The sequence below is a fragment of the Antechinus flavipes genome, chromosome 2 (genome assembly GCF_016432865.1).
Source record: "Antechinus flavipes isolate AdamAnt ecotype Samford, QLD, Australia chromosome 2, AdamAnt_v2, whole genome shotgun sequence".
Lineage (NCBI taxonomy): Eukaryota > Metazoa > Chordata > Mammalia > Dasyuromorphia > Dasyuridae > Antechinus > Antechinus flavipes.
Window position 1 is genome coordinate 258,107,395 of NC_067399.1, and position 25,730 is coordinate 258,133,124.

Genomic DNA, 25,730 nt, shown 5'->3' on the forward strand with positions numbered 1-25,730 from the left:
ATTTCATTTATAGATGCACCCAACATTCAAGCTAGTAAGTTGAAGTCCTAGTACCAGACAATATTTCTCAGTTGAACCACCAAAAGTAATAGCCTTATTTTCTTACTTGTCTAGGCACAAAACATGTTTATTCTCTTTTCATCTTTATCTGTTATTCATATGGAATCAGACCTAAAGAACTTTCCTTCTGGAAAACTCTCCCATTGTTTCTTATTCATTTTCAGGGTACTCAAGTCCAAACCACTACTATTTTTCATCAGGATTACTCCAAGGATCCTTAATGTCATTCCCAAGTTACCATAGTGGCTTCTACATGAGATAATCAAAGTCAAACCTTTGCTTGGCTTTATCCAATCTTCCCATAGTTCTTCATTCCTCCTTCACTTAGGTCATATCTGGTCCCATCAATAATTGCTTCAGAATGCTGCCTAAACATTTTTTCTCACACTTTTCTCTTCAATAGAAATGTATTTTCCATTCCTTTTCATTAATATACTTCCTTCAAGGTCCACCACCTTCCACTAGGCTTTTCTGCCTACTCCAGTTAGCATCCTTTGAACAACTTTAAAACCTTCAATGAATACTTACGGACTCAGTGAATATTTAAGCCTGTAAATGCCTTCAGATCTTCAACACCTAGTTATTTTCAATACAAATTATTTCACAAGGATTTTGAATTCAACTTGGGCACATACAGTTTTCTCACATAATTTCATCCCTTTTGCAAATATTTTACCATGACAAAATAGGAAACTAAATAGTGATATTATTTCAAATAGCAGCAAATTATTATAACCAGGCAGCCAGAAGAATAATGTGAAACCTCAAGGCCTAGTTGAAGTGGTATTAACTGTGAGCTTGCATCAAATTATTCCTCTCAACATAATATTCTCATTAGATTTGACTTGACCATGAGCTAGGACTTACACAGGAAAAGAAAAGAAAGGCAATCTGGCTACTCTCCCATAATATAAACCAAAATTAGCTAAAGTCTATGAAGCTTTTTATCAGGACTAAACAAGATTTCAGAGAGAACACATAAAATAGTGTAAAAGTCTATTTTGTTAATCTTCTAGCAGAGGAGGTTTATCATCACCATGGGTGAAGTGTGGAGTGTTTAAACTTTAGAAACTAGCCCAGATTCATATGAGATATAACTAAGATTTTAGGTTTTATTTTCATTCTTCCTGAAAAAAAATATCAAATTCTGTCCAGAGAGTAATTGTAGCAAAGGGTAATAACTAAACCCTTATTTGCCCCTTTATCTTGCAGTTTTCAAAAAATACCTCACAGGGTGGCTTTTAGTAAGCCAGATACCAATTTAAACTGCTTAGAAGGCTGACAGGAAGAAAAGCCCTCCTTCAGATCCACTGATACTAAAATTCATGTGTATTGTTTGTAAAAAGCCTTGTTGAGGTAGAGATCTGTGATTTTCCCAAATCAGCAGGATCAATAAATATCTACCAACTTGTAACACAGCATATTACCATAGCAACCATTTTCTTGAAGAAAATAGTCACTGAACATGTGGAGTACCAAATAACATCAGAAGAGATGAATCTGATTATATCTTATCAGACAAAAAGTAACTAATTATTAACCTAGGAGATATTTCACAATTAGCTGTCTGTATGCAGATCACCAACTGGATGGAACAAAAATGAAGTGATAAAAAACTAGAAAGTCAATCCAATTTTATCACCTCAACTATTTAAAATAAGTGAGAAATGGACACAAATAAGGACACTCATCCAAATCATCGTTTCTTAGAAAAGTCAATATGTGTCAAAAGAATCCAGAAATAGTCTCGACTAAAAAAAAAAGAAAAAGAAAAAAGAAAAAAATCTCCCTGTCTTGGAGAGGAATATGGAAAATAACATCAGTAGAAGATACAAACTCATCTTTATAAAACATTGCAGAGGATGATATGAGATTATGAGTATTGCCTCAAAAAATAGTGGTGGGGAGAAAGCATTTGAGGGGCAAAAAAAAAAAAGACAGCAAAGAGTTTGTCATAACACCTAGCAAAACCAGAGCATCCTCAAAGCATTTGTGACTGAAACTGGAAAGAGGGAAGCAAACGGATAGAAAATAGAACTAATATGCTGTATCTACACTAATTCATTTTCAAGGGTGGGTAAGGGACTCAGCACCTGAAGAAGTAGTCAATGGAAATTAATTTAACGAAGTCATCAACCATGATGAAATGTATGCAAATCTATGGTAGAGGCAAAATAATTTTAAAGATCCCTGAGGATCAATTTTCAGGATACCTCAAAGGAAAAATTTTAAAGTAACTGAAAACACTAGTTGTTTACCCCTATCCTCATCCCCACCCTCCAAAATCACTAAAAAGACACCAGCAATTATCCAGTCATATTTCTATAAAATCATTGTGAGGATTGTCTTTCTGAGAACTGAAGGCATCCTTGATAAAAGTATGAATAGGGAATAAGCATTTGATGATTGGTTCCTATAACAGATCAGTCACATAAGTAAAGGGAGCAAAATTTATTAAGAATTCAATGTTTATAGTGTAACCATGATTTAATAGACTACAATTGACAGAACAAAATAGTCTTAAAGACTCTTCTTTAGTAAGGCACCACATACAACAAATGTTAAAAATCATTTGGAAATTTATAAATAACCAACAAGCATTTATTTTTTAATTAACCTTTATTTTCAAAAATCAGTCTTCTCTCTTCCCCACTTCCCTCCCCCAACCACCTTCCTCTCCAGTGGAAAATAAGGGAGAAAAACCCATTACAAGCACATATATAATCAAGTAAAACAATATTTTTCATTGATCTTTTATATATATATATAACTTCATTCTCTATCAGGAGGTGACCATCATGAGTCCTCAGGAAATATGGGTAATAATTTTGTTGATCAGAGTTCCCTAAGTTTACATACACACACACACACACACACACACACACACACACACACACACACACACATGCGTGTGCACATGCATGCATGCACTTTTAAAAAATTAAGCAAGATCCACCTTCTTAGCCTTGTACCCCAATCTCCTCCCCCACAATCTCCGCTGAACACAAGAAAAGGAAAATCATTTAGACTTGCATAGTCGATCAAAATAAATTTTTACATTGTCTATGTCCCAAAAAAGATTTGAATCATTTTATATTGAGGTCTTCAACCTTTCAGAAGGTGGTGGAGTGCTTCATTAGTCCTCTGGAATCCTGGGTGGTTGTTATGTGGGTAAAAGTTTGGCAAAATAGTTATTACATCACATTTCTGTACCATAATGATTCTCCATTCCCCAATTTAGTAGCACCCCCTAAGATTCCCATTCTCTTTCACTTCAAAAAGAGCTATGATTTTCTCTTAAAAGATTAGAATTTGTTTTGCGTAGGACTAATTCCTCCCTTAATCTCTACTAAATTTGATTGCCCCTTCTCTGTTCTCCTCTCTATTTTACTGATGAGTGAAATACATTTCTGTATGTGTGTGTATTCTTTCTGTTGACCAATTCTCAGATGAGTGAGGTTCATGTTAGCTGCCTCCACCCCAACTCCTTGTGTGTATAGATGTCTACTCCTACATCATGATTATGTGAAATCTCAGTAACTTTCTTTTCCCTCCATACAATCAAAGTGTATTTCTTTTCCCCTTTCTTTCCATTCTTAAGATTATTAAGATGTAACAAAACTACTCCCAAGCCTTTCCTAATCAGACTTCCTCTATGCACCCGATGATCATAAGAATCAGAGGAGAAATGTGACATCTATCCATATTTGAATATAAGTAGTTTATCCTTCTCAACAAATATTTAGGTGGTTACAAGCATTGTGCTGGAGATAAAATCTTTTTGAAAGCTTGTATTTTAATGAGACAGTAAGAACATACAAATATATAAAGAATATAAAATGGTCAGACACAAGATAATTTAAGAGGAAGGGCACGTTAAGATCAGGGGCTTACCTGGGCTATGGCACAATGGATACAGTGCCGGGCCTCAAGGCAGGAGAACCCGAGTTCAAATTCAGACATTTGTGATTCTAGGCAGATCATTTGACCCCCCCATTTGCCTCAGTTCCCAATATGTAAAATGAGCTAGAGAAGGAAATGACAAACCATTCCAGCATTTTTACCCAAAAAATCCTAAATAAGGTCACAAAGAGAACCAAGTGACTATGCAACATCTTGAAGAGAGATTTTATGAAGTGGTGGTGAGGAGGGAATGCGACTTGGATATGGGGGACAGTGAAAAAGCAAAACAGATATAACTCACTACTCTATTCAATAATCTGAGTATCAATATCATATGAGGTATGTGTATTTAACAAAGTCATCAAATACATCCTATCTCAAAGTCCTTAAATAGAGGGAATTTCTAAAAGATAGTAAAATTCTTCAGATGCTCATACTAACAGGTAAATTATTCACCCTAGAAAATTACAAAGATTCACCAAAAATCATAGTCATTTGAGAGAGATCCAGCAGATACACTGGAAATACAGGTAGATTTTTTTAAAGTATTATATACTTTACAGACTGATTTAATTGATTATACTTATTTATTAGGAGGACTTTGTGGGGAGGAGGATAGATGGTAGTTAATGACAATAATGAAAAAAAAGATTATCAGAAAAAGATTAAACAAATACACAGAGGGAAATGGAAGTTTAGAAAAGGCTAAAGCTGCCCGAGTTTTGTTACTGTGTTTAAAATGCTTGTAAAAACTATGTAACAGAAGTTCTGTTTCAGATATAAATAACTACTTCATCTTTTCTTTGTAGAATGAAATGCTCCCATTGTTTATGTTAACATAAAAAAATTTAATTAAAAATAATATCACATCATAGTTAAAGGGGCAGCTGATTCAGTTAATTCATCAATATAGTCATCTTGGACAGGTACCCAAGAGGGACAATGACTTCATCAGCTCCTTTGGGGTCAATTATCATCAGGTGATTCTCAGATCTATTTATCTAGCCCTAACTTCCCTCCTGAGGTCCAGGTTCATACTACTAGCTGCTTATTGGATACCTTGAACAGAGTATCTCATTGACATCTCAAGTTCAACACACACAAAATAGAACTCGTTACATCTCTCCAACAACCGTTTCCTCTTCTGTACTTTTGGCACCATCGTCCCAGGCTTGCAGGCTCACAATCTCAGTTACCATTCTGGACATAACTTGCCCTCATGTCATATATCCAAATTGTTGCCATGCCCTGTCAAGTCTCTCTCACATAGAGGCTCCTTCTCTCCTTTGATACTGCCAATTTCCTAAGTGTGAGTCTCAAAACCTCAATTGTAATAGCCTATTGATACAAGTCTTCATTTCAAGTCTCTCTACACTCCCAAGTCCATTCTAATCTTAAGTCCAGATCCAACCACATCACAACCAATCCCATCTATCTCCACTCAAAAACTTCAGTGGTTTCCCAGTACCTCTTGGCTTAAATATGAAATCCTCTGGCCTTCAGAATCCATGACAATTTAGATTCTTTTCCTTGCTAATCTTCTTACCCTTTACTTCCTCCACATACTCTTAAGAGCAAATGATGCTAGTCTCCTTGCCATTTCCTGCTTATGACTACCTATCTTAACTCTGCTTATTTTTTTTTCTTTTTACCTTTTACTTATTCCACATGTCTAACACATTCTCTCTCCTGGTCTCTATTTTCTGGGTTACCTGGATTCATTCACAATGCTGCTCAAATCTTACATCTCTAAAGCTTTTCCTGGTTCCCTCCCCATCCCCATGTCACCCCAATCCCCACTCATTTGTACTGTATATATCTTATTTATATAATCATTGTGTTCACTATTAGAATGTGAGGCTTTTTGAGGGCAAAGATTTGTTAAGTGCCCACAAAGTACCAGGCACTGTGCTAATCCCTGGACAAGTATCTCATTTGGTCCTCAAAACCACCCTGAGAAGCAGGTACTATTATCCCTATTTTACAGCTGAGGAAACTATAGCAAAAGCTAACTAATGTCTCAGGCCAGATTTGCACTTAGATCTACGTTGATTCCTGACTAATTCCTGTGTTATCTAATCACCTCTATGGCAAGAACATTAATTTTTCTACTTGGTATTCCCAGTATTTATAGTGCCTTACATTTCGTAACTGCTTCTATGATGCTTCTGGCTGTCACCAAGGCCCATTCTATTAACACTAATATTTTCTGAGACAGCTAGGTAGTGCAGTGGATAGAAGACCAGGCCCACTCCTCTTCCCAAGTACCAATCTGGACTCAGACACTCCTAGCTGTGTGATCCCAGACAAGTCACTTAATACTCAGTTTCCTCAGGTGTAAAATGAGCTGGAGAAGGAAGGAAATGATCAACTTCTCCACTATCTTTGCCAAGAAAACCCCAAATAAGGTCACAAAGATGGAGGCATAACTGAACAAAAATATTCCCTCACATGTCAAATTCTGTAAAATAATTAATGTTGTGTCCATTACATGTAATGGTGTGCATGTGTATGAGAGACAGAAATAGAAAAATGGAGGGAGAAAAGGAGAAAGGAAAAAGTAGCAGAAAAGAGGAGAAAGAGAGAAGGGGGAAAATAAAGAGAAGGGGAAAATTATGTTCAAAATATTAAATATTACTGGAGGAGATATCCTGACCACATATAAAGAGTGAGGGATTAATAGACAAAAAGCTTGATACCACACTGGTATCCAAGAGATACTGAACAATAGAGGAGATACCCAATACTTTTGATGGATCTATAGAGGATTTATAGGAAAGATATGCCAAGAATTGTACACAAGGAAAAGACATGGAGAAGTTTGCAATCTGTAGCCGTGAAAGAAGCATTCAACATACGATTATGAATCCATCAAAGTATGAGCATATTAATGGATGCATAGTTTGAAATTTTTAACTTGAAAAAAAAAATTCCTACTTTGGTGGTGTTCCTATTCTGTTTTTACTAAAATCTTCAGAGTTTCAGCCCTTTAATTGACAAAGACACCTGCTCAAGAGGATAGATAAAGATAAGATGCAAAGAAAATATAAAAGTTGCTGACTAATATGGAAATCTGTTTACATGATTGCACATGTATAACCTATATCAGATTGCTTGCTGTCTTGGGGAGAGGGATAGGAAGGAAAGAAAAAATTTGAAGCTTAAAGTCTTATAAAAAATGAATGTTAAAAATTATCTTTACATGTAATTGGGAAAAAAAACCCCAAACTACTACAAATAAATAAATGTAGCAATAGATTTAGCTCTATCCAGGGTCTTATCCAAGGCCAGGCCAAGTGTGTTTTCTAAGCAATAAATGAATGTTTCATTAATCTATTGTAAAGAGCAATGTGCATAGACAAGATTAGAAGGGAAGCAATAAACTGGGAAAACATTTTTACATTCAAAAGATCTGATAAAGGCTTCATTTCTAAGATATATAGAGAACTGGCTCAAATTTATAATAGTTCAAGCCATTCTCCGAAAGATAAATGGTCAAAGAGTATGAACAGACAATTTTCAGATGATGAAATTGAAATTAGTTCTAATCATCTGAAAAGACACTACAAATCACTACTGATCAGAGAAATGCATATTAAAACAACTCTGAGATACCACTACACACCTGTCAGATTGGTTAAGATGACAGGAAAAGATAATGACAAATGTTGGAGGGGATGTGGGAAAATTGGGACACTGATACATTGTTGGTGGAACTGTGAACGGATCCAACCATTCTGGAGAGAATTTAGAACTACGCTCAAAAAGTTATCAAACTGTGCACACTCTTTGATCCAGCATGTTTCTGCTGGGCTTATACCCCAAAGAGATATTAAAGAAGGGAAAGGAATCCACATGTGCAAAAATGTTTGTAGCAGCCCTCCCTGTAGTGGCAAGAAGCTGGAAGTTCAGTGGATGCCCATCAACTGGAGAATAGCTGAATAAATTGTGATATATGAATGTTATGGAATATTATTGTTCTGTAAGGAATGACCAACAGGATGAATACAGAGAGGACTGGTGAGACTTACATGAACTGATGCTAAGTGAAACGAGCAGAACCAGGAGATCATTATACCCGGTAACAACAAGACTATACAATGATCAATTCTGATGGACATGACTCTTCAACAATGAGATGATTCAAACCAGTTCCACTTGTTCAGTGATGAAGAGAGCCATCTACACCCAGAGAGAGAGAGAGAAAACTGTGGGAACAGAGTGTTGACCACAACATAGCATTCTCACTCTTTCTGTTGTTATTTGCTTGCATTGTTTTCTTTCTCAGCTTTTCTTTTCTTTCCTTCTTGATCTCATTTTTCTTGTGCAGCAAGATGACTGTATAAATATGTAAACATATATTGAATTTAACATGTACTTCAACATATTTTACATGTGTTGGTCTACCTTCCAGCTAGGGAAGAGAAGGGGAAAATTTGGAACAAAAGGTTTTGCAAGGGTCAGTGTGGGAAAAATTACCCATGCATATGCTTTGTAAATAAAAAAGAACAATGTGCATAAAGGTTAATCCTGCTGGAGATAGACATGTGTTGAGCCACTAATAATCCTTTCTGAAACCTCACAAAACAATGATTTGCATTTTATAACATGTCTAACTGGAGTTAGGATGTGATATGTAGCCAGAGAAAAAGTAAAGCTAACCAAATCAGTGGATAGATAATAAGCTGGTCATAGACATAGGAGCCTGGATAAGAGCACAAAGCTCTAGTCACTTGGTAATGAACTAGTCTTTTCTTGAATAAGATTTCAGCAGAATTGCTATAAAAATAGACTTGTTTTCCTGAACCCTTCATTGTAAGGAACTGTAGGGTTGTAGGTAGAGAAAGCTGGACTACTAGCAATAAGCTGCATTGTTAAGGTTCTAATTTTTCACCAAGACCTAAATCTATCCTCTTTGCCAGGAACTACTACTTGGCCCACTAATAAGAGCTCACTTTAATAGACCACTAGTAGGGAGCAGAAGGGAAATGCAGGCCTGTGATTTCATCTGGCTGAAACTCCCAGTGGATAAACTTCCTCCACTATTATTTGTCACCAACTGTTGATTACTTTTAAAAATATTGCTGGGATCACTGAGAATAATGAATTGACTCACTAGCCTTGGGTCATATTGCTGGTCTGCATTAGAGAAGGAACTTGAGGCCAGTTCTTGATTTGAATGTTGGGATATTTAACATATATAGGACTGCTTGCCATCTAGGGGAGGGGGTGAAGGGAGGGAGGGGAAAAATCGGAACAGAAGAGAGTGTAAGGGATAATGTTGTAAAAAAATTACCCTGGCATGGATTCTGCCAATATAAAGTTATTATTAAATAAAATAAAATACATATATATTAAAAAAAAAAAGAGAGAGAGAGATTTGAATGTTGGGCTTCCTCATTATGCCTCTGTCTATAGGTTTAATTGTGTTTTCCTTATAACAAGGAATAAGGCTCAGTCATTTATTAGCTCTGCCCTAGAGAACAGCGGTCCATATTACATACAGAAGGTGAATAGTGTGAATGCACTTACCAAGTGAGTAGTGTGGATGTACTTACCAAGGGAGGGGTGAGTAAAGGTCATTAGGAACAGGATGGACATACACACACAAAGCCTAAAACAGAGGTATTACCTGATTCCATCTGTTTCATATTCTTTATGGTTGTATAAACTCTTATTTCAACATCTCAGAAATAAAGTTGCCTATCAGTGCCCTTCTGATAACAAAGGCAAAATGCCTTGTCTTTTGCCAACCCACCCAAGAGACTAGGTCCAATGAATGCCACACTACATGAGAACTTAAAAAAAAAAAAAAAAAAACCCAAACCATTTTATGAACTAATTTTGGGAATTGTACTAGGTTCAGGCTCTGGGAAGCAGAAGAAAAATGGTGTAATCTTATCTATACACAATGACACAAAAGGCCAATTTCCATTAAGTTAACAGTGAATGAGTGCAAGTGGCACAAATATTCTCCAAGATAAGGCAGGAAAATTTTTTTTTACAGATTTCACTAAAATATTTGCTGACATTCCCAATCTTCATGTGAGGAAACTGGTTCAGCAACTTTTCTTAATTCCATCTGTCACAATAATAGATACACAGCTATTACAGTCACATTAGAACTACAGTTCTACCCCCCACCCCCCCGCCCCAAACCACAATTAGAAAACTTCATAATCTCATAGTCCATCTTGATATATGAGTCTACAATGATAAGAGGAACCAAATGGCCATGTCATCATTTCTCTTTTTTTGTAAATCTTCCTCTTTCTACAGATAATATTCCAAAATTTGGGTGTATGGTCAACATACACCCAATTTTCTTTGCTAAAGAGAGAGCTTCACACATTGCTAAGTGAAGACCCCAAAAAGAACATGAAACACATGATAAGCACTCACTAAAGGGCCAGAGGAGAACTGGGAAAACTCACTCACTTATCCATGACTTTTCTTTACATGCAAAGAAATGAGAGAGCTTTATTTTTTAAAATGGAGGAACAAAAAAAATTTTTTTAATAGTTTCAAATTTATGTAATGCTTCAAGATCGATAAAGTGCTTTATATTAGTCTCATTTGATCCTTAAAACCACTTTGCGAGGGTGGTGCCATTAATATTTACTATCTTAAGAGTTAGTTGAAGAAGTTAAGCCGTCAATGTCTTGAAGCAGGATTTGAACCAAAGTGGTGTTGACTTCAAATGCAGCACTTTGTCCAACATAGCATACTATCTAAAATCACTTATTTCTCTTGTCCTCCTTCCCAGTAGAAGACAACTATGTGTATTATATATATGTCATGACTGCAGTGAGTCCGAGTTGCAATTTCAATGGCATTAGATCTGTTTGCCTTGTAGGCCTAAATCTAAGATCTTAACTTATCTATCCTTTGAAACTACTTTTAATGTGAAAAGGAAGAAATTACTGTTTAGATCACCCCATATGCTGAATTGCTAGAAGAGCCCTGTATGTTGTAAGAGGAAGGCTGAATAAGTCACATCTAGGCCTTCCTGATATCCCAGATATTCATAACTTGGGTCAGACACTCAAAGATGAAGGGTTAGATATAATATCTTAGGACTAGAGCTGCTGATTAAGCAAAATCTGTATCAAACTGCAAGCATCTTGTCCAGTGAAAACTGAGGCGTTTTTTGCAGACACCATTTGAGAAACACAATATCATAATAAAAAACTCATTTAAAGTACTTTTTTATTGATTTCATTGAAAACAGAACAAGAAATGGTCTGAGCCAAAAGACTGCTCTTAAAACTGTCAAAAACATTTTAACAGAAAAAAATAAACATGACCGCATTATGAATGTTTTAGAAGAGTTGCACAAAAAAACCCACGGTTACTGCACTAATTACAGTATTTAAAAAGATAGATGCAAAAAAAATTATATGACCTGCCAAGCCATCACACAAAAGTTGATGGCAATTTTATTCACACTACAATACTAACAATTTAAAAAAAGGTTCTCCTGCATTTTATACTAAAATCACTTTGTTCTTTTTATACAATTGATAGTTTATATTCACTTGGTGAGTAAAAATCACACCAGAATCAGCACCGTTGTTTGTGTTGTTTTTTTTTTATTTTTTTGTTTGTCCTAATGTTCAATAATGGTAGAAAATAAATCAGTTTATTAATCATCATAGCATGTGGCTTAAAAATTAAAAGGTGCCCAGCATCAAATAAACTGACAGGAGCAGACGAGCTGGTGCGTTGGTATCTTCTCCCTGTTACACAATCCTTGGCTCTCCTCAGCTCTTACTGAGCTCAGTAGCCTCTCAAAGAAATGCCAGTCAGAGGTTTGATATATGTGTCTAGATATATATATATATATTTCTTAAAAAGCAAACCGATTTTTCCAAGTTAGTGTCTTGTACAATCCCTTTAAAACTTCCTCCCTAAGACTGTTAATGTGAAAGAAGAGACAAATCCTTCTGTAATGTGTCACCCGTGGAAACAAACACTGAACCAGTAACATGCCGAGGAGACCTCAAAGGAGGCCAGACTCTTAACGGAGACAGCTTGTGGGAGTGATGGTGGCTTTGGCAGGCTGGCACAAAATAGGGGCTTCAAGAAAGGGAAAGAAAAGGACTCCAGAAAAGTGAGTTTGGTGACTAACAGGCATCTTTTAGAAGAGTGTGCATTGCCCAAAATGATTTCAACAGTATCATTGGCAATCATCAGATCCAGAGGAAGAAATTAAACTTCAAAATGCACAAAAACCACCATCAGAAACTCAGAAGGCCTGTGCCAAGTGAATCACTTCTGGAAACTGTAGGAAGAGTGGCATCAAGTACTTCAAAGTTCACTGTCATGGACTGGGACATTGCTTGACTGAATGACGGTTTCTAACTAGTAATGCCATTTTAAAATGGCTGGGAACCTTGCCCTTGCCTCTGACAACACCATTATCACACCCATAGATGGTGTTTCTGACATTTCCCCTAGTAAAATGGGTCATCCCATCTCTCCCCACCCCCGCCCCCCTAGCCCCAGGCTACTGAACTGGGAACTTACCGGAAACAAAAAAGTATTCAGCATGTTATTTCATAATTCCTCAAGTAACAGTCGGTGGCACAGCCCCTAAATCTTATGACCTCTCTTGGACTTCATTTGTAGATTTCTTGTCCTCTTTAAATGGAAATTTAAACAGTACTTAAATCTAAAGAGTTGAACAATGTCAGTTTTGGTGATCAGGGCCTCAAAAAGGGTCAGCAGCTGCAGCAGAGCTGGTGTCTGGGAGCCCGTTCTCTTGGGTATCCTGGGAAGAGCTGGCCTGACGCTGGGCCAGGGCTGCGCTGGAGTGCTTGCACTTGGGGGACCCACACTGACAGCTAAAGAACTTGCCTTTGATGTCCCAGAATCGATCTCCATAGTCAAACCTGAGAAAAGATCAAATCAAGGGTGAGGACGAGTGAAGAGAATATTGAGTCATGGTATCATAGCAAGAGAAACTTCCACTGCTGATCTTAAGTTCCTCAAAGGCTTTTCTCTCCTCCATAGGTTCCTGCATATAATAAATATTTGTTGAATGAGTGAATTAATGGATGAGTAAAAGCTATATTAGTTGAGTGAAAGGGAGACTATGAGCATAGATCTGACAATGATACAGTTAGAAAATGGCAATACAGGGCACCCCTAAACCTTTTGTTTCTATCAAACCAATTAAAATTGACATGTTAATAAAATGCTAAAAGGAAACTCATTTTTCATTCATTATTCGCCCTACTCAGTTATTACTTCTACATGTAATGTTCCTTTTGAGGGACGAGATCATTTCAGATTTAGTTAGGAAAGGAATGAATTATAAGATCAAAAAGCTGTGAATAGAAACTTTTAGGAGATCATATGTGGAAAAAAAGAAGACCCATCAACCAGTTTTCAATACTCAATCCTAGGTCAGCTTCCTATAGGTGAGGACCTTAATAAAGCCAAAACAAAAAACAAAAAACAAACAAAAAAAAAACCCCCACCAAAACAAACAAACAAACAAAAACCCCATATATCTCTCTTCTAAGAATCCAAGTCCAAAGTACTCACTCATTCAGACATGTAAGTAATGAAAATTTTATTTTCTAGATTGGTTAATGTGGTCAAAAGAAACCCATTATCTATTTCCCATTCTCACTTTGCTAAAGATCCATACAGTGGAAGCTGAATGAAGGTCTGTAAGTTGGGGGGAGTCACAATATTCAACAAAGAAGGATCAAAGGGTTAAAGAAATTCACAAGAGGAAAAGGAACAAAATAAAAGGAATATAAAGAATATATGCTAGAAAAGACTGTGTTGATAGGTAATTAGGTCCCTATACCTGGAAGTCTTTGAGCAGAAGTGAGAAAATGAATCTTAGAGAGATCTTGGAAAGAGACCCTTCAAGTTTTAAGAAGCTGAACATAAAGATTTTGTATGATTTTGTGATGAAAGGGACTTTATGGATCATTTGGTCCAATTTATCATTTTAAGGATAAAGAAAGATGTAGAAAATGATGAATTCAAGATCATACAGGAAATAAGTAGTAATATCTGGATTTGAACTCATGTCTTTTGACTCTATTTTTCCTCTATGCTATTCTGAAGGTCTCTTTAAACTACAACAGGTTCTGACCTAATCACCATCTCTGGCCTATTCTAAGAGAGAAGTCAATTCATTTTATATGTTGCCCTTTTTAAACATAAAATGTCTTTAGCTAGATTTCATAAAAACAAAAGTAAAAAGTTACTAACACCAGAATTTGTTATAAAGAAATGTTGTACTCCATACCTAAAATTTAGGAATATGAAATCTAAGATTAATTAGGTCCACTTATATCATGATTATCCTTGCTTTGTGACCTAGGTCTACTAGATGTGGATCTAGTAATGCACTAAAAATCATGTGATTTAAGAACAATGCTTTGCTGAAGGCAATTAGGAAACAGGAGAGGAATGGGAAAGGTGGTTTTCCATTGTGAGATGTAATCTTCAATTTGTTTTTGTTTGTTTGAAAGCTCCCAATTTCTTTCACATGCTATTATAACCTGATGATGTAAAATATTCCATTAATCAATAACTACATCTCAGCCAATCACAAAGAAGGGTTGTTTATTCCTCAAAAACCATCGATTTTCCAATTCCTCACTCTCTCTGGTTTTTTTGGAAATAACCTAAGATTTATTCAATATTATGTAAACCTGCTATATTCCTCACTATCAACTATAAAAATGCTCTGTAAACCCCCAGATGGCACCCTTGATTTCTGAGAAGCTTTGGTTCTCTTTTATTGTCAACAAATTGATGGAAAATGAATGGATGCCCATCAATTGGAGAATGGCTGGGTAAATTGTGGTATATGAATGTTATGGAATATTATTGTTCTGTAAGAAATGACCAGCAGGATGAATACAGAGAGGACTGGCGAGACTTACATGAACTGATGCTAAGTGAAATGAGCAGAACCAGGAGATCATTATACACTTCGACAACGATATTGTATGAGGACATATTTTGATGGAAGTGGATTTCTTTGACAAAGAGACCTGAGTTTCAATTGATAAATGACGGACAAAAGCAGCTACACCCAAAGAAAGAACACTGGGAAACGAATGTAAACTATCTGCATTTTTGTTTTTCTTCCCGGATTATTTATACCTTCTGAATCCAATTTTCCCTACGCAACAAGAGAACTGTTCGGTTCTGCAAACATATATTGTATCTAGGATATACTGCAACATATCCAACATATAAAGGACTGCTTGCCATCTAGGGGAGGGGGTGGAGGGAGGGAGGGGGAAAAAAATCGGAACAGAAACAAGTGTCAATATAATGTAATTATTAAATAAATAAATAATAAAAAAAAAAAAGAAAAAGAAAAACCTACCCAGGAAAAAAAAAAAAAAACAAAAAACAAATTGATCATGCTCAGAACTCTGCTGTTTAGTTTATCTTTATTGCAAATAGCTACCATGACAATTGGCAAGCCAGCTAGGTCAAGTGTTAGGATTTTCAGTTTTCTGAGGCAACCTTTTCTGAACCTTATCAGTGATCTGAAATCACTAGGGGATTTTTCTAAGGTCTGCCCCAGAGGCTGGACACTCCCTCAATACCCATGCAAATTTCTCTGAGCCAAAGTAAGACTCTGAATGAGAGAACATTACCTGCAGGACAAAGGAATTTTGTTTCAGATAGATTAAGTAAGAGCAATCTTTCAGATTAGATAAGAGATATCCCTATTATAGAGGAAACATTCCTACAAACAGGGAAAAGATAAATTATTTCACCTCAAAAAAAAAAAATCCTTTTTTACAGATAGAAAATTTTCTCCCATAAGTTGGAAAATCCCTGAGATAGCTAGACCAAGAAATTAACATGGCCTTGAAATTAATTTTTGACTCTTGACATAGAAACAATATTTGAAATTAATCAAATTCTAAAGTCAATGTAGCCTAAGATCAATCTTACTATGTTCCCTTGAAAGTTTTGTTTAAAAAAAAAAAAAGGGAAAAACTCTATTTTAGTTTATTCTCATGGGAGATTTACTAAGGCATTATTTAATTCCCTGTTGGACAAACATCTCAGAGAAAATCCAACAGGAATGTTCCCAGGGAGATTCCTGCAAGAGCTTTGCTGGAGAAAGAAATTCTTCAAGAGACACTTCAAGAAAGTGATGGAGTCTAGTAGTAGAATACCAATGAGACTATCTGTGAAGAGTTCCTTAACAAGGAAAACTTCCAGTTCATGATATGAATATGACTAAAAAGTGTGCTATTAAATTGCATGAAGTTTGGTCTAAGAGCACAAAAGATTTGGTTGATAAGTTATTATGGCCTCAGTACAGTACATTTGATTATTATTTACTAAAGAAATTAACACTGGCTATTGAACAAATTCATCCAAAGCAAATGTACTTTTGGTTTTACTGGGTAGTTCTGTCTGAGGCAGACACAATTTCTTAAAGGGTCCTCTTCTTTCTATCCTATTCTGTCTTCTCTTTCTGCTCCTTCTATTCTCCTCCTAAGAGATGTTGCGTCTTTTAAAAAAAGAAAAAAAAGGGACTGGCTATAAGGCAGACATATATATGATATCACCCAGGAGGGAAATATGATGCCCTTAAGGTTCTTCTATCAACTTTTCAATCCCCCTAACTTTTACCACATGGAGGAAAAATCTGATGAAGATCCTATAGTTGTTGAAAAGATGTAACTGACTTACTGGAAACCTTGCTCTTTTTTCTGGAAAAGAATTGCTATCACAGAGGTTGCTTATAAATAAGTCCCTGCCCATTGCAAAGGGGGGATGGGGGTGGGGAGTGGGGAGGAGGGAACAGTCTTTGTAATTGGCTTTTTGTAAGACTTTCATGGGAACCCTAAAAACCTAGCTGATTACATCAGGCTATTATAAGCTAGGGAATCTTTAATTCAGGTAACAGAGGCATATCCTATTCTACCTGAAAAACGGAGCAAATTCCAAGAAAAATTTCAGGAAGAGAACAAAATTTCTTACCATAAAAACAGTAAGTGGTACATAGAGTTAGATCTAACCAATCCAAGAGATGCTAGCATCATTAATTCAGCTTTTGTTAGATGAATTATACCAGAAATAAGTAACCATTTCCATAAGATATGTCCCAAGTGGCATGAAAAAACCATTGGTGAACTTAAAAGTCTCTCTCTCTCTCTCTCTGTGTGTGTATATATATATATATTATATATATATATATATATAATATATATATATATATATATATTATATATATATATAATATGGAGAAAGTAAACTCTAAGCAAAAACATCAATCTTGGTTGCCCAAATATCCCCAGCTCCTTTTCATACACTACCTGGTAACTGTGAGACACTATTTATTTATTTATTCATTTTAAAAATAAAGACGAGGCACCTTGCTAGATGGTAAGCTTTGAAGAAAAGTATTTAATGACAATAAAAATGGAGGTCCCAAAGGAAATGAAGGGAAAATTTGCTTTCCTTGTTCCCTATCATAATGCCCAAGGAAATCTGAGCTTTCCACCCAATATCCCTGATGCTCTTCATCCTTAGATGTAGGTTGTTAAAGCCAGTTATTCCTGTTACTAGTTAGAGCCACCACCATCTGTGACCTCATATCCCTTATCTAGAGAAACTAAGATATTTAACCCATTACCTAATCCCTGAGAGACCAAGATATTATTGTTCTAATCAAGTAACCTTGGTAATACTCCTTTACTGAATTTTAAGAAACATAAATCAGGCCCTGAAAGAAAAGGTATTTATTTATTTGTGCAACATCTACATACTGTTATACCTTATGCTTATGTTATACCTAGGCATCCAGTGGTATCCATCCAGACACTATTGACTCTTCCATTTGTTGTAAGGCTACATGGTTTTACTGTGACAGACCTTTGTTCTGCTTTTTTCAGCATTCCTATTCACCCAGATTCACAATAAACACAATGGACTCATCTGAATCAAGTGGATATAAAAAAAGTCCTATCCTTTTCTCTCAGATCTTGCAACAGGACTTAGCCTCTATTACTTTCAAGGACTCTGCATCAACATGACTTCTTGCTAGCAGTACCCAATATAGAAACCTGCCAAGAAGACAATTGTCATCGTCTTCTCCAGGTTCATCTGAGAAGCATCATCAAATGGAAAGTTCAATGATGCCTTCCTCTGGTAAAAGTATCCTGATTTCATTTAATCTGTTGACAGCCATTCTGTTTCCCCAAAGTTCTTATACACTCTCTAGTAGTTATCAACTCTGAAGAACAATAAACAGCTATATGACATTTTAGGTATGGTTGGATTCTATCAACAATGGATTTTGTCATTTGGTGAGATTATAAAACCTCTTAACTTCTTTGACTAAAGACACTTACAGAACCTCTACAACATAAGTCTCAACATCTTACTGCCCTGAATGAACTCAAGAAAAGCCTATTATTGGTTCCAGACTCCAGATTACAATAAACTCCTTCTTCTTCTTCTTCTTCATGAGTGTAATAGGGGTGGCCTTCAGTGAGTGTCCTTACGCAAATGTCTAGACGCTTTCCTTATTCAGTAACATCAAACACCACTCTGTGCATCAAACACCACCCTGCTTACAAGTTATAGCTACCACCATCCTTTTATAGAGGTTTGTGGTTTGGTTTTTCACACCTCTAATGCTACTGTGTTCCTTTTATTGAGGGTGAAATCCTTTTATTTCATCACAGATTTTTCTGATCAGAGACTTGCTAGATAGTAAGGGACTTTCCTAGGGAAAGAGAATATTACTCTTAATGTGCCATCTATGGGGAACCACTACATCACTGTTCCTCTCTAGTGGACATGGCTAAAAAACTCCACAATGATCTTTCTGTCAACATCTGCAGAATCTTGGTTATGTTTTTTGTACCAATGGGTCCTTTTTTGAGGAATGTCATTCAGTACTCAAGTGCTGCTATAGTCTCCAACTATGATACCATCTGAGCAACTTATGATATTTAATTTCAGAGCCCAAGCAGTCTTGTTGATTGCACTCACAGAAGCCTGCCAATGATAACACCTATTCATGATGTATTCAGTGCCTGTAATTCCATTGGGATGCTATGGCTATAAAGAGGTTTTCTGACATCTGATAGTGGAGTCATTGCTAATGCATACTTTATGAAGGAATTTTAAAAATCTGCTACCAAACTGCTGAATGCTTCAGTCATTGCTCATTGCCTTGTTCACACCAATGGAACCAATCCTGTTTCATGATGGAAAAACCATGCTGCTACTGCTGCTGCTGCTGCTGCTCAGACTCTAAATTCATTAACTCTAAAAGGACTTCAGTGTGATTTTCATAACACCCTTTCTTAAAGAGATAATTTAAATCTTGTTTATCATGACTCTGTAATTGAAAAATGGAAACCATGGTTTGAGGCTAAAAACAGATTGAGGGGATCTGAAAACTGTACCCCTTCTTCCCTAAGGTTTCTATGCTCAGTCATTCTGTTCAAAAAGGGAAGAAGGGGGGAAGCATTTTGGAACTCAGGGAATTGCTGAAACAATACAGCCATGGTCTGCAATTGTATCTTATATTACTACTTCCTGTCCCACTTGTCAAGACATAAAACCAACAAGTTTTTATAAAGTTGCCTTTGGTGGTCACCCTTTAACTTTTACTCCCTTTGGACATCTGCAGATTGATTTTATATATAGGCCGAAGTTAGATCATTACAAAATTTGCCTTTTTATTGTAGATCAGCTTACTTGGTGGATAGAAGCATTTCTAAAGCTGCAGCTAATTTTGTAGCTAAAATACTTCTTAAAGAGATTATGCCCTGGTATGGTCCATCATTACATATAGATTCAAACAAGGGATCTCCTTCCCTAGTTTTATTCTTTCCCAAACATATTCTTCTCTTAAAATAACTCCTAAATTTCATACTTTCTATTACCCACAGAGTCCAGGCCAAGTTGAATATATGAACAAAGAACTTAAGACTTATGGCTGGCAAACTATGTTTCTGAAATTATCTTAAATGCCTGGTGTAATACCACTCATCTTTCTTCTGTGAAACAAACCAAAGGGAGAATTACATTTTTCTCCCCACAAAATGTTATTTGGACACCTTACAATAAAAAAACCTTTCTCTTACTCTTTCCTGGAGGAGATGCTTCCATTGCTTCTATATACAGGAGTTGTAGAACAGAATGAAAGAACTCTTATTTCAGAGCATAAGTATAGACTGGGTCTTTGAACTTGTCATTACACAACTTTCACTATGAAGAAAAAGTTTATATCAAGCATTTCCCTCACACCAGTGAAATCAGACTGGGAAGGCCTATTCAAAGTGCAATTAAAGACCAGCGTCAACGACAATCAGGCTTTTACAATTTTCTCACATTTTGAGATAACTTTTAAAGAACAATCCATGATGGTTATTGTGGGCAATTCCACTTATACAACCTTTAACAGATAAGTTTCCTCACTATGTCAATAAAAGCAAAGGTGAAAATACTACTATCGTTGTAAGAGGTAATATGAAACCAAAAATATTTCAAAACTTTCAGACTCCTCAATATTTAACAAACAAGAATCACTTGTGTATGGTAAAATCCAATTTAATGACAATATTCAATCTAGGAATCTTTCTTTGGTAATTCTTATAAAAATGACACTTCAATTCCAGAGTTAGCATGGGGATTAGTAACTTCAGGTCAAATTTTTATCTGTACTGGAGCAACCTTTTCTTCTCTTTCCTAAGGTGGTATGAGACATGTGAATTATAAACTATCTGGGCCCATCAATATAATTGGAAGGACTACTAGAAATCTGGAAGCATGGTAGCATAAGTATAAGAAGAAAGAATATAAGCCTACAAATCCTGTTGGAATCTTGACAAACTGCTAACTCATTAGAGTCAATAAATTGTTGATCTGATCTTACAAGAAGGAATCAGATGGCTGACAATGAGACTGTCAAAAGAACTTTAAAATCTTCAGCCTCCAACCAGCACAGAGATGGAATGAATCTCTTGTTTCCTTCACTTGGGGTTCGGCTAGCTTTCTGGTGAGTCTTTCAGACCAGCTTGGTCACAGTGGGAGGAATGCAGGAGCCCAGCCACCAACCACAGTGGTGTGAGATGAAGATGAATCTGGTTGTCTGCTGAACTCTCGACTCGTAGCTTCTTCACTCTGAAAACTCTTCTTCTGCCACCAGCCAGCCAAGTGGAAAATATTCTCTTGAATCACTCTTGCCTTGGAGAGAGGGCTTCTGGCTCTCAATCTCCCAAAGTGCTCTGTGTCTGCACCAGAGTGCTCCTCTCCAATCCAGCTGAACTCTCTTCCGCCACCAGCCAGCCAAGTGGAAAATATTCTGGAATGAATCATTCTTCACTGGCTTATATCTGACTCTTCTGAGAGAATGGGATTATGGGTTTTCTCCCATAGTGCTCTCTGGCCCTAAGAGCTTTAAGGGAGGTGTGAATTCACAAAGTTACAAAGTTTACTTTGTGAATCTGGCATACTTGTGAACTCCGATGAGTAAAGGTGTAAACACAAGCATTGTACTAATTAGTTCTACTTAGTACCTTGTTTCAGGTTCTGGCCCAAAATATCTTCTTGTAAGATCAGATCAACAATCTATCAACTCTAATGAGTTAGCAGTTTGTCAGGATTCCAACAAATCCTATAAAGAAATCTACTCATGGACCAAAAATTTTGGTCTGTTTTCCCAGATTTGGGGATAGGTTATGCCATGAAATCAATTAGCAATATTTCTACTAAAAATAAAAAGTTAGCTCAAAGAGCAATTGCAGTCATTGCTCAAACATGTAGTGTTGTTCTCTTCTTCCAGGTGAGAGTTAATTCTTTAGCAGAGATGGTTTTTGCAAAACCATTTGGTGTTAGATATTCTCACTGCTTCCCAGAGAGTATCTTAATCAGTCTTCTTGTTCTTATATCAGTAACTAGGAAGATTATCATCAATGTTTATGACCTTCAACAGACTATGAATGAAATTCAGCAAACTGCAATGTAGCAGAGTACTTTGTGTGGGATCATTCTTCCTGGTTTTCTTAGGTAACCTCCTGGTTTTCTGGTGGAGGCATATTGTCAAGCATATTTATATGGGCTCTTATTAACCTGGTTCTCATAAATGTCTCTCTACCTTGTATTCATTATTGTATTAATTGTAATATTCAAGCTTGCTCAAACTCAAACTTAGCCCCTGAAAATATTACGGTGCTTTAAATGCTGAACATTAGACACACATGATGTAATTCCACTAGTCAGCATATGTTTATAGAGAATGATTCATGGGAGACATGACTTTTGAGAACTAAGGAGAGAAATTGTGCAATCTAAGATTAATTACTTCCATTTATACTATGATTATCCTTGCTCTGAGAGTTAAGTCTTGCTGCGCTATAAAATCAGGTGATTAAAAAAAAAAAAAGCTTTGCTGACGGCAACTGGGAAACAGGAAAGTGGGTAAGAGAGGTAGTTTCCCATTGTGAGACGTATCTCCAATTTGAAGTTCCCCTATTTTTGTCAGAAGCTAGTGCTCTTTTGGAAGCTCCCAATTTCTTTCACATGCTTTTATAACCTGCTGATGTAAAATATTCCATTAATCAATAATTATATCTTAGCCAATCAGAAAGAAGGCTTGTTTATTCTCAAAAATTACACCAATTTTCCAGTTCCTCAGCTAATTTCCAAAACATAGAGACTTTACTCAATATTATATAAGCCTACTATGTTCTTCTTTATTAACTATAAGAATGCTCCATAAATCCCTAGATAATATCCTTGGTTTTTGAGGAGCTTTGGTTCCCACTGATTGATAATTGCTAGCTTTGCTAATAAAATGATCATGCTCATAACTTTGATGTATAGTTTATCACAGATTCTACTGCAACAATAGTACAAAACTTTTTGAATTCCTTTTACTCCTAATACCAAGCTCTAGAAAGTAAAGAATGTTACAGAAAATAACAGTATTAGAGTCAGATGCACAATGTAGATAGTTAAGAACTGATTTTCCATAAAAATGGTCTCATTATATGAACTGTTGAAACACTACTGTTCCACATTCTAAAAAGTTATATTGTATTTATACTACTGGGGAAAACTATACCAGCTCCTGCCACATCAACTACATGAAATTAAACTGAATGCCAAACTTTTCCCCATAAAGACAGAAAATTGAGGAAAGTATTTCTGGTATAAAGCAAAGATATACCAACCAACATAAAACAGCCATATATGTATACACATGAGAAGGAAAACATTTATTAACTCTATGGCAGGCACTGTGCTAAGCACTTTACAAATAATATTTCATATGAATAAATATGTGGGAAACATATTTCAGCATTTATGTATATGTATACAAATAAATCAAATTTAAGGGGAGGACATGCAAGTATAAGACAATGCAAGAATACATACCCTAGCTCTTCTCCCGCTTCTATCTGCCGAGTACTGAAAAAGGCAATTCGAGGGAAGCGCAAGTCCTGATGTGACATAAAGACACGCACAGGAATGAGGTTGGGCTCACAGAGGTGGTTTATAAAACGACTGATATTGCCATAGAAACGAGCATCTATGCAGTAAACTTCTCCATCCTGGGGAGGAAAGAGAAAAAAAGCAACACATTGAAGATTATTTGGTTTGGTCTAAAGCAACTGAAATAAGTCACTTTTCAGTGAATACACAAAATCAATGAGGGGGGAAAATAGAATATAGCAGAAGAAACATGACTTTAACAAGTTACTTTTTTCAAATAAGTAACACTAAGACAACACCCTTTCAGAGTCTGACAGGCTTAAATATCTATTGTATCAACACCTACTCAAAAATATTCTAGAGTTGTAGAGATGGCCAAAAAAAAGTTTAAATATTTCTATTGCACTGGAGAAATTTAGGGAATGATATAAATGGGGACTGAATATAGGTGGAAGAAAGTAAACAAGGATTTTATATACATGAATTTATCATTTATTTATCTACTAGATTATTATGCTTACTTTATACAAACACTAAATTAGGGGTTGAGATACAAAGTTTAGATAAACTACAGATCCTGATCAAAGGATCTTAAAATTTACCATGAGTAGGACAGATAAAACACAGAGAAACATACGTTATCAATCAACAATAATTTTTCTCCTCAAACAGCATTTATTAAGCTTTTACTATGTGCCAGGTACTGTGATAGAAGTCTAGAGCATACAAATGAAAGACTCCTCATTTCTCAAAGAGCTTACATCTATCAAAGGAAACAATATACATTTATCCACATGCATGCACATGCGCATATACATACATAAGCATCTTTTATTATTAAGCTCTCTTTACTCCCTTCTTCTTCATCTCCTATCAGTAAGGTATCTTCTGCCACTTTCTTCCCCTTCACCTCTGCCTCAAATGATGAAGTGACAACTACACCAAGGCTAACCTGCTTGTTCAAAGCATCCCATTCCACTCCATCTCCTCTCAGAAATTGAAAATAAATTTAAAAAGTGGAGCAATCTCTCCTTCTCTATGGTCTACAAACATGACCATGTCTCCTCACCTTCAAAAAATCCTCACTTGATCCTTCCATCCTTGCTAACTATTGCTTTATTTCTCTTCTGTCCCTTGCAGCTAATCTTCAAAAGGTCGTCTACAATAAGAGTCTCCAATTTCTTTTCCTTCATCCTCTTCTTAGTTCCTTATAATCTAGCTTCCAGCCTTATCAATTCTACTGAAACTGTTCTGTCCAAAGTTAGTAATGGTCTCTTAGTTGCCAAATCCAACATTTTGTTTTGTTTTGTTTTCTCAGTTCTCATTCTTCATGATCATTCTGCTTGGATACCACTGATCACTCTCCCGACATACTCTTCTCTCCAGATTTTCAGGAGACTATCTGTCCTGTTCTCCTCCTATTGGATCACTCCTTGTTTGTGATCATCTTCTGGACCGTATCCTCTAACCATAAGGGTCCCCAGGATTCTGTCTTGGACCATCTTTCCTTCTATCTCTATCACTATTTTACTTGGTAATCTGTTTCCATGGATTAAATTACCATCACGAGACTAACAATATTTAAATCTACTTATTGCTGCTCCAACTTCTCCACTGATTTCTAATTGCCTTTCAGATATCTCTTTTTGAAAGTTTATTTAACCAACAAAATCCAAGAGCAAGAGATACAAAGAGAAATTCCATTCAAAATAACTGTTGATAGCATAAAATATTTGGGAATCTACCTACCAAAGGAAAGTCAGGAATTATATGAGCAAAATTACAAAAAAGTTTCCACACAAATAAAGTTAGACTTAAATAACTGGAAAAATATTAAGTGCTCTTGGATAGGCCGAGCAAATATAATAAAGATGACAATACTCCCCAAACTAATCTATTTATTTAGTGCTATACCAATCAAACTTCCAAGAAAATATTTTAATGATCTAGAAAAAATAACAACAAAATTCATATGGAACAATAAAAAGTCGAGAATCTCAAGGGAATTAATGAAAAAAAAATCAAATGAAGGTGGCCTAGCTGTACCTGATCTAAAATTATATTATAAAGCAGCAGTCACCAAAACCATTTGGTATTGGCTAAGAAACAGATTAGTTGATCAGTGGAAAAGGTTAGTTTCACAAGACAGAATAGTCAACTATAGCAATCTAGTGTTTGACAAACCCAAAGATCCTAACTTTTGGGATAAGAATTCATTATTTGATAAAAACTGCTGGGATAACTGGAAATTAGCATGGCAGAAATTAGGCATGGACCCACACTTAACACCGTATACCAAGATA

General features: G+C 36.0%; 1 protein-coding gene across 8 annotated transcripts in view; it reads right to left on the bottom strand.

Moving 5' to 3' along the window:
- Nucleotides 1–11,155: 11,155 nt before the first annotated feature.
- EHMT1 (euchromatic histone lysine methyltransferase 1) overlaps nucleotides 11,156–25,730 on the bottom strand; it is a 281,129-nt gene continuing 266,554 nt past the window's right edge. For all 8 annotated transcript variants that reach the window (XM_051976841.1, XM_051976843.1, XM_051976840.1 and 5 more), the window contains 2 exons: nucleotides 23,371–23,546; nucleotides 11,156–12,857 (listed from right to left, as the gene is read on the bottom strand). In XM_051976841.1, coding sequence (XP_051832801.1) covers nucleotides 12,677–12,857; nucleotides 23,371–23,546 — 357 coding nt within the window. In that variant the 3' untranslated portion in view covers nucleotides 11,156–12,676. The remainder of the gene's footprint in view (nucleotides 12,858–23,370; nucleotides 23,547–25,730) is intronic.